Here is a 14,977-nt window from a genome sequence, read left to right as displayed (position 1 = left end):
GTTAAAGGTTTGGAGTGTATTTTCTAGTCAATGAATAAATATACATAATTTAAAGAAAGAAAATAAATGTTATTTTCTTTGAAGTCATTTTATATTAAAATTTAAATATTTGTCTCTTTACAAGATTGGGCAAATTGCCAAATAATATTTTAGAGATACATTTTAAGTTTAATATCTCTGGTGTGGACATTTCTGAATAGTTAACAAATATTTAATTATTTTTATTAAATCAGCTGATATTGACCATATTCCAAAGCAAGTACTAGATAGTGGGTGGACCTGAAGATCTTTATAAAAGATAATATTTGTACCTAGGAATTTAGGATCACTCCTTCTCTTATATTAAGATCCCAAATTTACTTATTCTTATATGCACTTTATTGATTATTTGTCCACTGCTTCACAATATGTGTAAGTTTAAGTGGAGCAATTTGTCAATCAAATAAAGTAATTTTTCCAAAGTCAACTTACTACTTTCCTTTGGTCATGGCAGCTTGCTTTTTTGTTTGCTCATTTGGTTAAACTCATAAAATTTTAAAATTCATATTTTTAAAGAGAAAAAAATACAATAGACAGATAATAATATTGTAATTCTCAATAATCATATATAATAACATGATATGGCAGAAATGGAGTATTTACTTTTGGCACTGGGAGAATCTAATAAAACCACTATCATAGGAATAGCTGTAGATAGCAATTTAATGTTATAAAACACAAGAAGTTTTGTTTGGTAATTAATGTGTGTGAAGAAAATCAATAATGCAATAATCTTAACTTAGATATCTTTGATAATCTAATTGTGTAGTTATTATTTACTATTATGTAATTCACAGGAAAAGCTTTACAATTTATAGAAAAATTTTTGCAAAATACACTCATACATAATACTGAGTTGTTATCACCATTTAAATAAATTATCCTATTTGCTCCTTCTCATTAAGAGTATTACTAAGTTGTTTATAGCTAGATTTTTTTTTGATATATAATTTAATTTCTCATTGTAACATTCTTCAGTTTTCATACCAGAATTTTTTATAATTTTTATTTAATTCAAACCTTATATTGGTAACTAATGATAAAATATTCTAACTCTGAGAAAAACATGTCTTTGCCTGTGATTTGGATAGAGAAGTTCCTAACCTGATTTTGTTCATTTCATTTTTTCTCATAAAGAGGTGGTGGATATATGAGACCATTACTATAGAATTTTAGTTGGTTGCCTGAAATCATCAATTTTACTAGCTCTGACTTTTCCATGTACTTAGTGAAAAATTTTTGAACCATTATATCCAAGATGAAGATGAATTTTATGGTGGTATATTTTTAAAGAACACAATAATCTCGAGTGAGTTTTCCAGATCTTAGCTCCATGTAAATCATCTCAGTGCCTCTATTATGACCTTTTCTATAGGGTGACTGCAAATGGCAGCACATTAAACATTTATGGAGCTCTCCCATCCGACACGGGGAAATACACATGTGTCGCTACTAATCCTGCTGGAGAAGAAGACCGAATTTTTAACTTGAATGTCTATGGTAAATATGAAATTTCACTCTTTTTTGACCATGCTCCCTTAGGAATCTATCAGTAGAAATGAAGGTCCAGCAGTAGGTGTCTAAAGCATTTAGTTTTAAAATCGGATGTCACTGCTGTTTCCTTTTGGGATACAAAGCAGAAATGTGGGCAACTGTAGTTAAAAAGATTTGAACCAGTAATACACGCTCCACCCTTTTCTTTCTCTCTTATTTTCTGCATGACATAGTTCCACCTTCAATTAGGGGTAATAAAGAAGAAGCAGAGAAACTAATGGCTTTGGTGGATATGTCAATAAATATTGAATGCAGAGCCACTGGGATACCTCCACCACAGATAAACTGGCTAAAGAATGGACTTCCTCTGCCTCTCTCCTCCCATATCCGGTTGCTGTCAGGAGGGCAGGTTATCAGGTCAGCTTTTACTGTGTGTGATTTGCTAGACAAAGTCACTGTGATTGTAGACTTTACCTTCATCTTAATAGTGTTTAAAAATTTTTTTCTCTTGAGTCTTTACTATTGTTTGTTTCTTTGTTTCCCCTTCAAGATCTTTTTAGAAGGAGGAGCATAAGAAATATAAAATTGACATGGTTTTTTATTCTTATTCAAATGCTTATGTTTTAGTAAATTTGTATAAAATAGGTCTTTCATAGACAGACTATCAGATATAAATTTCCAAGAACTACTATTTTAGGTAAAACTTTATATGGCAAAATGAGAGGAAGGCACCTACCACAATCATGTGATTTTCATGTTAGCGTCATTCTCTATTAATATATATTTGAAAAATGTTTCCCTCTCAAATTGTGTTATATTTTCTGTGGCTGACTGTCAGTGCCTAATCAACTTTAGTGGATCAACTGCATTTGAGGCATCTATATTTGTGATGATAGTTATAAGCTTCATAACTAAAATTTCCCAGCATAAGTCACCTTCTATAATTTATATATAAATCATAAGTATTTTATTTGTATATGTTGAATAGGATCAAATTATGAAATGTTGGGTCAAATTGTTTTTCAGGATTGTGAGAGCTCAGGTGTCTGATGTTGCCGTATATACTTGTGTGGCCTCCAACAGAGCCGGGGTGGATAATAAACATTATAATCTTCAAGTTTTTGGTATGTCACAGAAGTGACCCTAATACCTTACTATGTGTCTAATATTAAGCAACTGGCTTCTATTTGTTGAGGTATCAGAAAGGATTGGTCAAGTAGGATCTTGCTAACTGGAGAAGAATGCATTTTCTCCCCAGGGTTCCATATTTATTGGAGCATACTGTCTGTCAAAATACTCTTCCAACCTGGAATTTTGCATTAAATGAAATCAAACTTTTTAAAAATAGCATTTCAATCCAGACACAAGACTGGTCTTTTCATACAAAGTTAAGACTGTTTTCTAATATTAGTGTCTTATTTAGAGTATTTCAGATGTGAATCGATATGTGCATATATATGTCTCTGTGTGATGTGTAGATAGGGAACTCAAAACATTCCGTTTCTGAAATATTAAGGTTTACTGGCCCGGATTTCTCAATCACCAAGAATGTCTCAGAACAGTTAAGTAACTATTTACTATAGCCTAAAAATGACTTATGTTGGATTATATAAAGCTTACTGTAGAACTTGATATTATTTTATTTATTCCACATAAAGTAGTGAGAGTATACTTCTGGAAGTATAGTATACATTATAATAAATTAAAGAGGCAAACCTAAAAAGTTAAAAAATGGCCGAAATTCAAAACACATTTAAATTTTGTATGTTCTACAAGAAAATCCTGAGGTTTCATTGCTAAAAACTTTGGAAGGTTAATAATTAGCCTACCTAACACATATTTTCATAGTAGAGTCATCAATTATATGTTATTTTAAATTCTATATTTTTATACATCATAGAAAAACTATAGAACTAATTGAACTATTTAAATTTCTTAATCTAAATTGATCTCAAATTATAATAGATACATAAATTTTGCTTATTTTGTTTTCTATACAGTACCACCAAATCTGGACAATGCAATGGGAACAGAAGAAATCACAATTGTCAAGGGTAGTTCCACCTCCATGACATGCTTTACAGGTGGAACTCCAACTCCCAGGATGTCCTGGCTTAGAGATGATGAGCCTTTGGGGCTTGATGCCCATCTGACAATAAGCACTCAAGGAATGGTCCTTCAACTCATCAAAGCAGAGACTGAAGATTCAGGAAGGTACACCTGTATTGCCTCAAATGAAGCGGGAGAAGTCAGCAAACACTTTATCCTGAAGGTCCTAGGTATGTAAACATTCAATAAGTAGGAAGTAAGTGACAATAAAGACCTATAATAAGTATAATTCTTAGAATCATTTGCTATGGGACAAAATTTGTAAAGACTTTGTATTTCTGTTTTGTAATTCACCTATGTTTACTCTTATGTGAAACATGTTAAATTTAAAGTATTGTGTTTCTTACCTGAAACATGTTAAATTTAAAGTATTGTGTTTCTTATCTGTCTAAAAAGATGAAAACTCCTGCTTGTAAAACATTATTTATTGACAAAGTCATATAAGCAATTAGTAAGTAGCTTTTTAACTTATTCCAAGAACTAAAAGCACATCTGGTAATAGCAATTTAATGGAAAGGCATAATTTATTTATACTGCTGTGTGTTATTCCAAACAGTCTTTAAATGATCCAATCTGTAGATTATTGTTGTAATAGTCATTTCAAATAGACTAGTTCTATTTACTATTGTGTGCATTAAAAAAATACTTAAAATGTGTATTCCAATGTTCTACATGCAAACAAATAGCATAAAGAGAAAACACATCTTTTCCCGAAGTCAAAATTATTGACTTTGGAAGAAAAATGAAGATGAATGAAATGAACTGACTATTTTAATAATCAATAATTTTTTGGAGTTTTGTTTGTTTTTTCACTATGATGGAGGTAAAACCTCAGGCTCCTTACATAGAACAAAGTGTACCCCACAGGGAGCAATAAGAAGAATTTTGGCAAGAGTTTAGCCAAATGTTTTCAGGATGCCCTGTAATCTTTCTCATAGTACCTATTACAATTTAATTATTTATGTAACCTTAAAAGTCTGCTTCATCCTTAGTCAAGCTCTATGATGCGCAGTACCCTTCTTACTTATTGCTGTCTTCCCAGGGCTTAGCATGACATTTGACACGTAATATTTATTTATTGGATTGAAATGAATGGCATTAGATACTTATCAGAAGGATTAAAGGGAGTTTTAACTGTAGAAGGGGGCAGAATAATGTCTAAATAAACAAAGAGAGATACCATGGTGTAGATGAGTGTTCCATAGAATGAAGGTGGTAGTGGAGGCAGTACTCCGGGATATTTAGAAACAAAAGGCAGAAGAAAATGTGTGTCTGTGAAGAGGGGTGGAATAACAAATTCCTGTACATCAATTCACAGAATATGTGGAATAACAGGAGATAACATAAATGTGATCTTGTACATTAATTATTCAAATATTAAGTATTAATTATTGACAATACATTATGTGCCAGGCATGTTTCTAGTCATCATGTAACAAATGATAATTGAGCACTTACTATGTGACATACAGTGTGACAGGTACTTGAATGCCTCATTGAATAAGAAAGATGTGGCCTGAGCCCTCAAGTTCCTACATCTAGGGGGAACACAGATATTGAGGAGTAATTACTTTTCAGTATGATCAGGATTATATGCTTAAAATTACATTCTGTGGGATGGCAAAGTTCAGAGAAGATCTCCTCAAGGATAAATCTGAGCCTTAAAAGGCAGGACTGTAGAGGTGAGTGAGGAGTTGCCTACATCTTTCATCTAGAAGTGAGAGAGCTTGAGTTATGCATCTGTTCTCACTGCAACTGAGTGTGAAAGAAAGAGTAGCAGGAGACGAGACTGGAAATATACATGGCGGAAGCCAAAGTGTGAAGAGCCTTGGGAACATGTTAGAGAATTTGGACCTCATTACAAAGGCAATAGAAGAAGCTTAAGCAGGAATATGTTACAAGCAGATTTGATTTCCAAAAAGTTTCCTCTGATGACAGAGTGAAGAATGAATTGAAGAGTCTGTTGTATTCATACAGGCCTGAAAGTGCAGGGGCCTGGACCAGCAGGTGGCAGTGAGGAAAGAGAGAAATAATACTCCTCTAGGAATTCAAGAACCAGGAGCAGAATCACAGCGCAGTGCATTTCTGGATGTAGAAAACAAAGGACAAAAATAACAATAGTATTGTTAGAGTACTGTACGAAGAATAACCTTCCCAGCTGAAGGGTTTATAAGGATAATGTTTTCTTAAAACAGATTTGAAAACTGGCTCAGCAGAAAGATGAGAAGTTTTAGTGTTTCAGCATCTATGGAAAGCTAATTCCATCAAAACCTGAAAAACTCTTCACTTTGGCCAGTGCTACACTCGGAATGTGAATGTGAACGTCCTCACTGGGGGAATTGCTATTCTGAACTTAATTCTATCCACGTGGTGCGAGGTGTCATGGTGTATTAGTGGTTCTGAAAAGTCCAATGTGGCTAGAATAGTGAAAACAAGGAAGAAAATCATACAAAATACAGATGGGGGTTTGACAGGGTCCAGGGTATGAAGGGCTTTGCAGACCACATTAAGAATTTTGGTTTTTATCCTAGAACAGTGAAAAGCCATTAAAAGTTCTGATAAATGGAATGCCGTGAGTAGAGTTGCACTTTGAAAAGACCACTATGACTGCAAAGTGGAGAGCTACTTGGAGCAGGACAAGAATGGATTCTGAGAAACCAGTGTATATTAGGAATTATATTTGGCTGTGAATAACTGAGAGTCTAAATATCATGGCTTAAACAAAGAGCGTTTGTCTTTCTCGCTGAGTGAGATGTCTGGAGGTCGGCAGTAGTTGCATGCGTTCAGCAGTTCAGATATTTACAGTTCTCTTGGCCTTTGCATCGTGATCGGTCAGTGATCGTGCATTGTCTTCTCACCTCCAGCATCACTAGATGCAACAATAGAGCAGGAAAAATAGGAAGGGCAAAGAGTTGCCCCTTTAGGGACTTTCTTAGAAGCCCCCACGAAACCATTTCCATTTACGTCTCCGTGGTCAGAATCTTCTCATGCCTCTCCTTCTGCTATCTACTAAAGAGGCTAGGAAATGTGGTTTTTAGCACATTGACAACCCCAACAAATTTGGGGTCTCTTAATATGAAAGACACAAATAAATGATATTGAGCAGGCACCTTCAGCCAGGAAGGAGGAGATATTAATTCACGTAAACGATATTGTAGCTCAGATTAGTGATGGAGGTGAGAGGAAAAGATATATTCTAGAAATAATCGTAAGTAGAAGTATTAGAACTTAGTTGTGGATTTGCACATAGGGGAGTGATGAAGAAGAAAATATCAAGGTGATGAAGAAGAAAATATCAAGGATGATTCCTAGTTTCTGGCTTATGTGACTGAATGATTGTTATATCCATCACCTAAATGTAGGGAATGCTGGAAAAGGACCAGGTTTTGAAGAATAAGGTAATAGGTTCAGTCTGAATATATGTTGAATTTGAAGTAGTTTTCAAACATCTCACTGGAGTTGTTTATCTGATCATTGGATTTATGGATCTGGAACTCAGAAGAGAGATCTAGGCTGGAAATATAAGTTCTGGAGTCATCAGAGTGTGGACAACTCCTACTCTGCCCAAAGTAAAAGACATATGGACAAGATGCAGAGTAAAATATTTCACAATCACTTAACGCATGTAAGATCTCATGACTGGCATTCGAGCCAGTTCGGAACATGTTATTGTTTCTGTTGTTGTCGTTGTTTTAAATCTAGTGACTATAAGCTTTTGAGGGTAAATCCCCTGCCTAATTAATCTGTGTATCCACAGTGACTGGCACATAATAAGTAACCAATAAGTGAGAGGAATAAAGAATTGGCCGTAGTCAAATGGAGAATCAGATAACTGCTTTTGAATGATGTAAACAACATGCTATGGAAATTAAAAAGGATAGAAATTTTATAGTTTGTTGAGAGAATCAAGAAAGGATTTATGGTTTTTACAAATGAATTTAATGACATTAAGGTGACCTTGATAGTAGTTGAACATGCTCAGTTAGGGGATGAGACTGTGTAGAGGATGTTCCGTTAGAAGGAATAGCAGTAGTAAAGTCACAGAGCAAGAGAGGACTGGACTTGTTGAGGGAGACAAGTAGTCTAATTTGAACTCTAGGTTACATGTAAGTATATTAAGAGTAGATAATATTATAAAGATAGATCAAGGCCATATTGTGGAAGCCTTGGAAGACATGATGAGGAATTTTTTTTATTTATGTTTTAATAGTTTATAACATTGTGAAATTTTGGGTTGTTATTTTTGTTTGTCCATCACCATATACATGGCTCCCTTCACCCCTTGTGCCCACCCCCAACCCCCATTGCCCCTGGTAACCACAATACAGTTTCTCTGTCCATGTGTTGGTTTATATTCCACATATGAGTGAGATCATACGGTGTTTGTCTTTCTCTGTCTGGCTTTTTTCACTTAACATAATACCCTCCAGGTCCATCCATGTTGTTGCAAATGGGATGATTTTGTATTTTTTATGGCCGAATAGTATTGCATTGTGTATATATACCACATCTTCTTGATCCAATCATCAGTTGAGGGACACTTGGGTTGCTTCCACTTCTTGGCTATGGTGAATAATGCTGCAATGAGCATAGGGGTGCATAAGCCTCTTTGGATTGTTGATTTCAGGTTCGTTGGATATATTCCCAGTGATGGGATAGCTGGATCATAGGGTATTTCTATTTTTAATTCTTTGAGGAATCTCCATACCGTTTTCCATAGAGGCTGCACCAGTTTGCATTCCTACCAGCTGTGTATGAGGGTTCCCGTTTCTCCACATCCTCTCCAACATTTGTTATTTTTTGTCTTGGTGATTATAGCCATTCTAACGGGCATGAGGTGATATCTTAGTGTTGTTTTGATTTTCATTTCCCTGATGATTAGTGATGTTGAACATCTTTTCATATGCCTGTTGACCATCTGTATATCTTCTTTGGAGAAGTGTCTGTTCATTTCCTCTGCCCATTTTTTGACCGGGTTGTTTGTTTTTTTGTTGTTCAGTTGTGTGAGTTCTTTATATATTATGGAGATTAACCCCTTGTCAGATATATGTTTTGCAAATATTTTCTCCCAGCTGGTGGGTTGTCTGTTCTTCTTGATCTCGGTTTCATTTGTCTTGTAGAAGCTCTTTAATCTGATAAAGTCCCACTTGCTTATTTTTCCTTTAGTTTCCCTAGTCTAGGTAGACATGTCATCCGAAAAGATTCCTTTATGACCAATATCAAATAGTGTGTTGCCTATATTTTCTTCTATGAGTTTTATAGTTTCAGGTCTTACCTTCCGGTCGTTGATCCATTTGAGTAAATTTTTGTGAATGGCGATAGCAGATGGTCAACTTTCATTGTCTTGCATGTGGCTGTCCAGTTTTCCCAACACCATTTATTGAAGAGGCTTTCCTTTCTCCATTGTATGTTCTTAGATCCTTTGTCGAAAATTAGCTGTCCATATATGTGTGGTTTTATTTCTGGGCTTTCAATTCTGTTCCATTGATCTGTGTGTCTGTTTTTGTACCAGTACCATGCTGTTTTGATTACTATTGCTTTGTAGTATGTTTTGAAGCTAGGGATTGTGATGCCTCCTGCTTTGTTCTTTTTTCTTAGGATTGCTTTAGCTATTCGGGGTCTTTTCTTGCCCCATATGAATTTTAGCATTTTTTTTCTATTTCTGTGAAGAATGTCATTGAGATTCTGATTGAGATTGCATTGAATCTGTTGATTGCTTTAGGTAATATAGGCATTTTAACTATGTTTATTCTTCCAATCCATGTGCATGGGATGTCTTTCCATTTCTTTATGTCATCATTGATTTCTTTCAATAATGTCTTGTAGTTTCATTGTTAAGGTCTTTCACCTCCTTGGTAAGATTTATTCCTAGATATTTTATTCTTTTTGATACAATTGTAAATGGTATTATCTTTTTGAGCTCTCTTTCTGTTAGTTCGTTATTAGCATACAGAAATGCAAGTGATTTTTGTAGATTGATTTTGTACCCTGAGACTTTGCTGTAGTTGTTGATTATTTATAATAGTTTTCCAATGGATTCTTTAGGGTTTTCTGTATATAAAATCATGTTGTCTGCAAATAGTGAAAGTTTCACTTCTTCGTTTCCTATTTGGATTCCTTTTATTCCTTTTTCTTGCCTAATCGCTGTGGCCAAAACCTTCAATACTATGTTGAACAAGAGTGGTGAGAGTGGGTAGCCTTGTCTCATTCCTGTTCTCAGAGGAATGGCTTTCAGCCTTTCCCCGTTGAGTATGATGTTGGCTGTGGGTTTGTCATAAATAGCCTTTATTATGTTGAGGTACTTTCCTTCTATACACATTTTGTTGAGAGTTTTTATCATAAATCGATGTTGTATCTTGTCAGATGCCTTCTCTGCGTCTATTGAGATGACCATGTGGTTTTTATTCTTTGTTTTGTTGATGTGGTGTATCATGTTGATTGATTTGTGGACGTTGAACCATCCCTGCATCCCTGGTATAAATCCCGCTTGATCGTGGTGTATGATCTTTTTAATGTATTGCTGTATTCGGTTTGCCAAGATTGTTTTGAGAATTTTTGCATCTATGTTCATCAGCAATATTGGCCTGTAATTTTCCTTCTTTGTATTGGCTTTGTCTGGCTTTGGTAATGACGATGAGGAATTTTTATTTAATTCAGTAAACAGCATGGAGATGCTGAAATTTAATTTTAACCAAGAAATCTTGGATCAATGTAAAATGCACTTAAGAAAATGTATTTTGACAGCAATACATAAAATGGATGAAAATGAAAAAGAGGTCATGTGGGACAATGGTTAAGAAACTCTGGCTTCTTAATTATAATCTGAAAAGGAGTACAGATTTAATATATTATCTTTTTCCATAAAGGAGATGAGGGCTATAGGTAGAAATTTTTAGGAAGCAGAATTTAATAATAATACCAACAGCTGTAGTGGAGATTATAATAGTAATAACTTGTTTCAAACCCTTAATTGTAAAATAAAATGGATTCAGAAACACAAAAGAAATATATAGTTTATAGATTATCTCATTGAATCCTAGCAATCCTATTAATTAAATAATAGTACTATCCTTATTTTAGAGATTTGCCCAAATCCACTAACCTAGTAATTCTTAGGGCCAGGATTCAAACTCAGGCTGTTTGACTCCAGATCCTCTGCTGTGAACCTCTCTTCTAAACTATGTGTCTGATTTAAAAAAAAAAAAAAAAAAAAAGGCTGATTCTTGGAGCTGTCCAACAGCAATTTTGGCTGCCTTGTGAAATGGTAAGCTGGAAACATTCATAGAAAACTTGAATGATTATTGTAAGGGAAATCTGTTTTAAAGGGATTCCTAAACTTGGAGATAGTTGGACTAAGAAACCTTAATGTTTCTTCTAAATGTTTAGATTCTTTAACATCCTCTTGAGAAAGGTAATTTAGAAGTATAAATAACAAAAAAGGAAATTATTCCTGCCCAAACATAACAAATGTGTTTTATGCAGAAATCATCTCCAACTGTAACTGTTTTTCTTCTGCTTAGTCATGTTTCCCCTTAAATTTCTTTATGGAAAAGATAATAGCAAAATTTCATAGCATTTGCCTATTGCTTTTCCAGAAACAATAGGTATTTAAAAGGTGCAAAAACATTCAATATGTTTAAGTTCCTATCTTTAAGTTTAGTTTTTATTGTTTTACGATCTTCACAGTTAGGTGAGACTGCTCTAATTATGTGAATTCTAATTGCTGTGCTATAATGATCTTGTAATGGCTTGTCTTGTAATTTACTTCATGATCTATTATAGACATGATCCATCCCTTTTAAAATAATGCTGGTGACAAATGGCGATGATATCTAGGAATTATCATTTTGGTATCCTTGTTCCAATCAATTTATATCACATGAACATAAATTTGAGTTTAATTTTCTTTTAAAAAGTTTCTTTAATCAGCACTATTTTATAAAACAAGTTTATTTTGTTATTGTTTCCAATTCTCTTTAAATAGAACCACCTCATATCAATGGATCTGAAGAAGCTGTAGAGATATCAGTGATTGTTAATAATCCACTTGAACTCACCTGCATTGCTTCTGGAATCCCAGCTCCTAAAATTACCTGGATGAAAGATGGACGGCCCCTTCCACAGATGGATCAGGTACAGGCTCTTGGAGGAGGAGAGGTTCTTCGAATAGCTAGTGCTCAGGTAGGTGTCAAAGTTTATACAATTATTTTATCCTAGGTTAAACTTCTCACTTACTGATATATGAGAAATGTTGGAGAATGATGTCTTTGAATCTGGATATATCACGGATCTCTGTAACTTTAGCAAAAGTAGGTTGAGTCTATGATATGAGTGGTTGGGTAGATGCTTACAAGGTAACATGACTAAAAAGAAGTGGAAGTATCATATTAAACTCAGAATAAAGCGAGATACCTTCACATTAATTTTTGCAAGTTTTCACAGTGCTATAAGTGATAATATATTTCCTGAAGCTCTTATTTTGTGCCATGTAACCCTTTACGGAACTGGCAACAAAGCAATCCAACGTGCATATATAGGAGGTCTCAAAGAGCGCTTTCGATCTCCAAAATGAACTACCAGATATGAAAATCTGAAGAGACACAATTTTTCAAAAAATAATCAATTCAGTGAAATTGACTGTTCTTTTAGTTTGTGTTTAAGAAAGTTAATCTGAAATGTGAATATATTAAAGAGAAGTATGTCTGGGATGTCTTATTATAATAATCTTCTACTAACAAAGGCAAACTTTATGTTACGAATATTATCCATCTGTGCACTAATGCCCTTATCTGTAAACTGGGAATAAAAATAGTAATAATACTTAATTCAAACACTTGGGGATTTGGAGATAATCTAACATGATGTGCTTAGACTGGTGGCACAGGCGTGTGGTGATGCTAAAATAGAGTTAGATAGAATTGTTGTTGCTGCTGCTATTATTGTTGTTATAATCATCATTCATTTAAAAATAAAATAACAAATTATTTAATCATATTTTGTGTGCATTTTCACTGAGGAAAGAGGAGGGAAAAGGAGCTGGAAAAAGAGAGCTAAGGATTATAAATCATGTCAGTCCCGTGTTCAGCTCTGGGCTCTATCACACCCCTGACCCTCATGACTACTCTGTGAGGCAATGTCTTTATCCTCATTCTACAAATCCAGAAACAAACACAGAGAGATTAGGGACTCACCTGCCAAGTACTTACTGCTGCTCAAAGTAATGGAGCTGGATCTGGTTCAAAAGCCTAGCCAGTGGAACTCAGCACAGTTCTTGTTTCTGACATCAAGGAAAACACACCTTCTAGTCCTGTCTTCTCTCTGTCAAACATTGCAATAACCCAGAGAAGACTCAGGTCAAACTGCTTACTGAATCAAAACTCCTGAATATTATAATTTCAACAGACCAAAAAGGAAGCAAAAGAAATTTGTAGCATAAGGAATAGCGTGGAGACAGGAAAGTGTGTGGAATAGAATAATAAATATAAAGGAATCATGGTAAATAAAGCTTGAAAGGGAGATTAAGGCCACATTACAGTAGGTCTTAAATGCAAGAATGAAAAGTTAGATTATAACAAAACAAGACAAAGGTCTCATAGACTGTTAAATGGTGACCCATGTGTTCTAGCTATTATGGAGAATACAAACAAAATACATGAGACATTTCTCAGCCTTCAAGAAGTTTCCAGTTGTCGAGGAGAAATAAACTACACGTATGATAAGATTACAAAAAGAAACAACAAGAAAACCATTAAAAACATCGTAGAAGTGAAAAATTAAATATTATCAAATCCCAATACCGCTCTGGGTTCTTCTGCTCCTCTGTTTTCAGAGCATTTTGTACATATCTCTGTTATAGCACTTACTAAATTGTATTTTACTTATCTGAACTTTGTCTTTTTGTGTATGTATCTGTGACATATAGTTATGCTTGGCACATAATGGTTTCTTTGCAAATTCCAAATTGTGTGGTAGAGACAAGAGTTTCCTAAGATGTCTTCCATCAAATACTTGTTCTGTGATTATTTCCAAAGGGGAAAAAATTCTATGACCAAACAGGTTTGGAAAACTTGATATACTGTACCCTCCCCTCCTTTGTGAGCCATAATGCTTGTCAACAACTCTGCAAAATCTTACTCTAAATCTGATTAACTGTAATTTTTCAAACATCCTATTAACAGAACACACTGTAGAAAATGTGGCTGCAAATAATGACTGTCGATATCCAATGGCATAAGTTGTCAGGAAATATTTCTTGGAGGAGGCAAGATTTAGGAGTAGTCGTTTGTGGTGATTGAAGTTTGGCTAAGTCAGGACAAGTGGAGGGGGCCATATCATTTGGGAATACACTGAGTTGGTAGAGAAGAGTTGACTTTTAGAGGTTTTATAGATATGATGACAAATTCAAAAGTTATTCTCTAGGCGATAGTACATCATTTTGAATTCTTAATTGAAGGACTATGTGAATGTCATTCTTCTAAAGTTGTATTTAAGTACTTTTCCAAACATACTGTTCTTAACATACTAGTCTTAAATTTTTTCAAAGGAGTTTTTGCAGCCTGCCAAAAAGTGTTTCCATAGCCTATAAAGTCAGTTTTGAATGTAAGAATTTAAAAATTCCCAGTATTCTAAGAGTGTTCAGTGAAAACAGTGTTTTTTTTACTTTTCCAGGATACGTTTCTCACAGTAGTAAGATCATCTATTTTCCAGAGTCTGCTTTACACATACATAAGCATGACTTGTGTCTATACAATGTCAAACATATGAATGAAGACTAACACTTCCAGTGGAAGCTATGCGTGGGGTGTTTTAAAGAAATGTTTCTGGTTTTAGTCAGAAAATAGTAGATTTTGCTGTCAGTCTGACCTTATTTACAGCCAAATTACATAATATAGCCCTTTTGTTTTACCATGTATACCAAAGGTAGAGTCAAAATACGGTAATAGTGTGCTTTATTTAAATAACCTGATATTTTGTTTGTGTATTTAATGTATTTTATTTTCTTCAGGAAGACTCCAATTCAACTGTTTAGTCTGCAATTTAAACCCATAAATATTTATTTCTTCAATAAATACTAACTAGTCTGTCATGTATGGTGCTGGGACCTATATGTATCTACCTTTTCTGAGATCATTAAATATACCTAACATGCAAGCATTCTGAGATCAAATACTGAAATCCTGTTAAAACATAGATTTACGTTTAGAGATGCCAAGCAATGCTCTTTATCAAAGTACTAATCACAAATGTTAAAACAGTTTATTAAATTTTTATGAGTGTGCTATCTTAATGATACCTTGCCTTTTGTGAGACTTTTGTATTCATTCCAGTGGATATT

At 34.3% G+C, this 14,977-nt stretch overlaps 1 protein-coding gene across 6 annotated transcripts in view; it reads left to right on the top strand.

Annotated features, from left to right (window-relative positions):
• Positions 1-14,977, top strand: part of HMCN1 (hemicentin 1) — a 450,903-nt gene that overhangs the window by 352,231 nt on the left and 83,695 nt on the right. For all 6 annotated transcript variants that reach the window (XM_058539863.1, XM_058539864.1, XM_058539862.1 and 3 more), the window contains 5 exons: positions 1,415-1,539; positions 1,767-1,950; positions 2,560-2,657; positions 3,534-3,812; positions 11,627-11,823. In XM_058539863.1, coding sequence (XP_058395846.1) covers positions 1,415-1,539; positions 1,767-1,950; positions 2,560-2,657; positions 3,534-3,812; positions 11,627-11,823 — 883 coding nt within the window. The remainder of the gene's footprint in view (positions 1-1,414; positions 1,540-1,766; positions 1,951-2,559; positions 2,658-3,533; positions 3,813-11,626; positions 11,824-14,977) is intronic.

The sequence above is a fragment of the Diceros bicornis genome, chromosome 4, assembly GCF_020826845.1.
Source record: "Diceros bicornis minor isolate mBicDic1 chromosome 4, mDicBic1.mat.cur, whole genome shotgun sequence".
Classification (NCBI taxonomy): Eukaryota; Metazoa; Chordata; class Mammalia; order Perissodactyla; family Rhinocerotidae; genus Diceros; species Diceros bicornis.
This window is presented reverse-complemented; position numbering and strand designations above follow the sequence as displayed.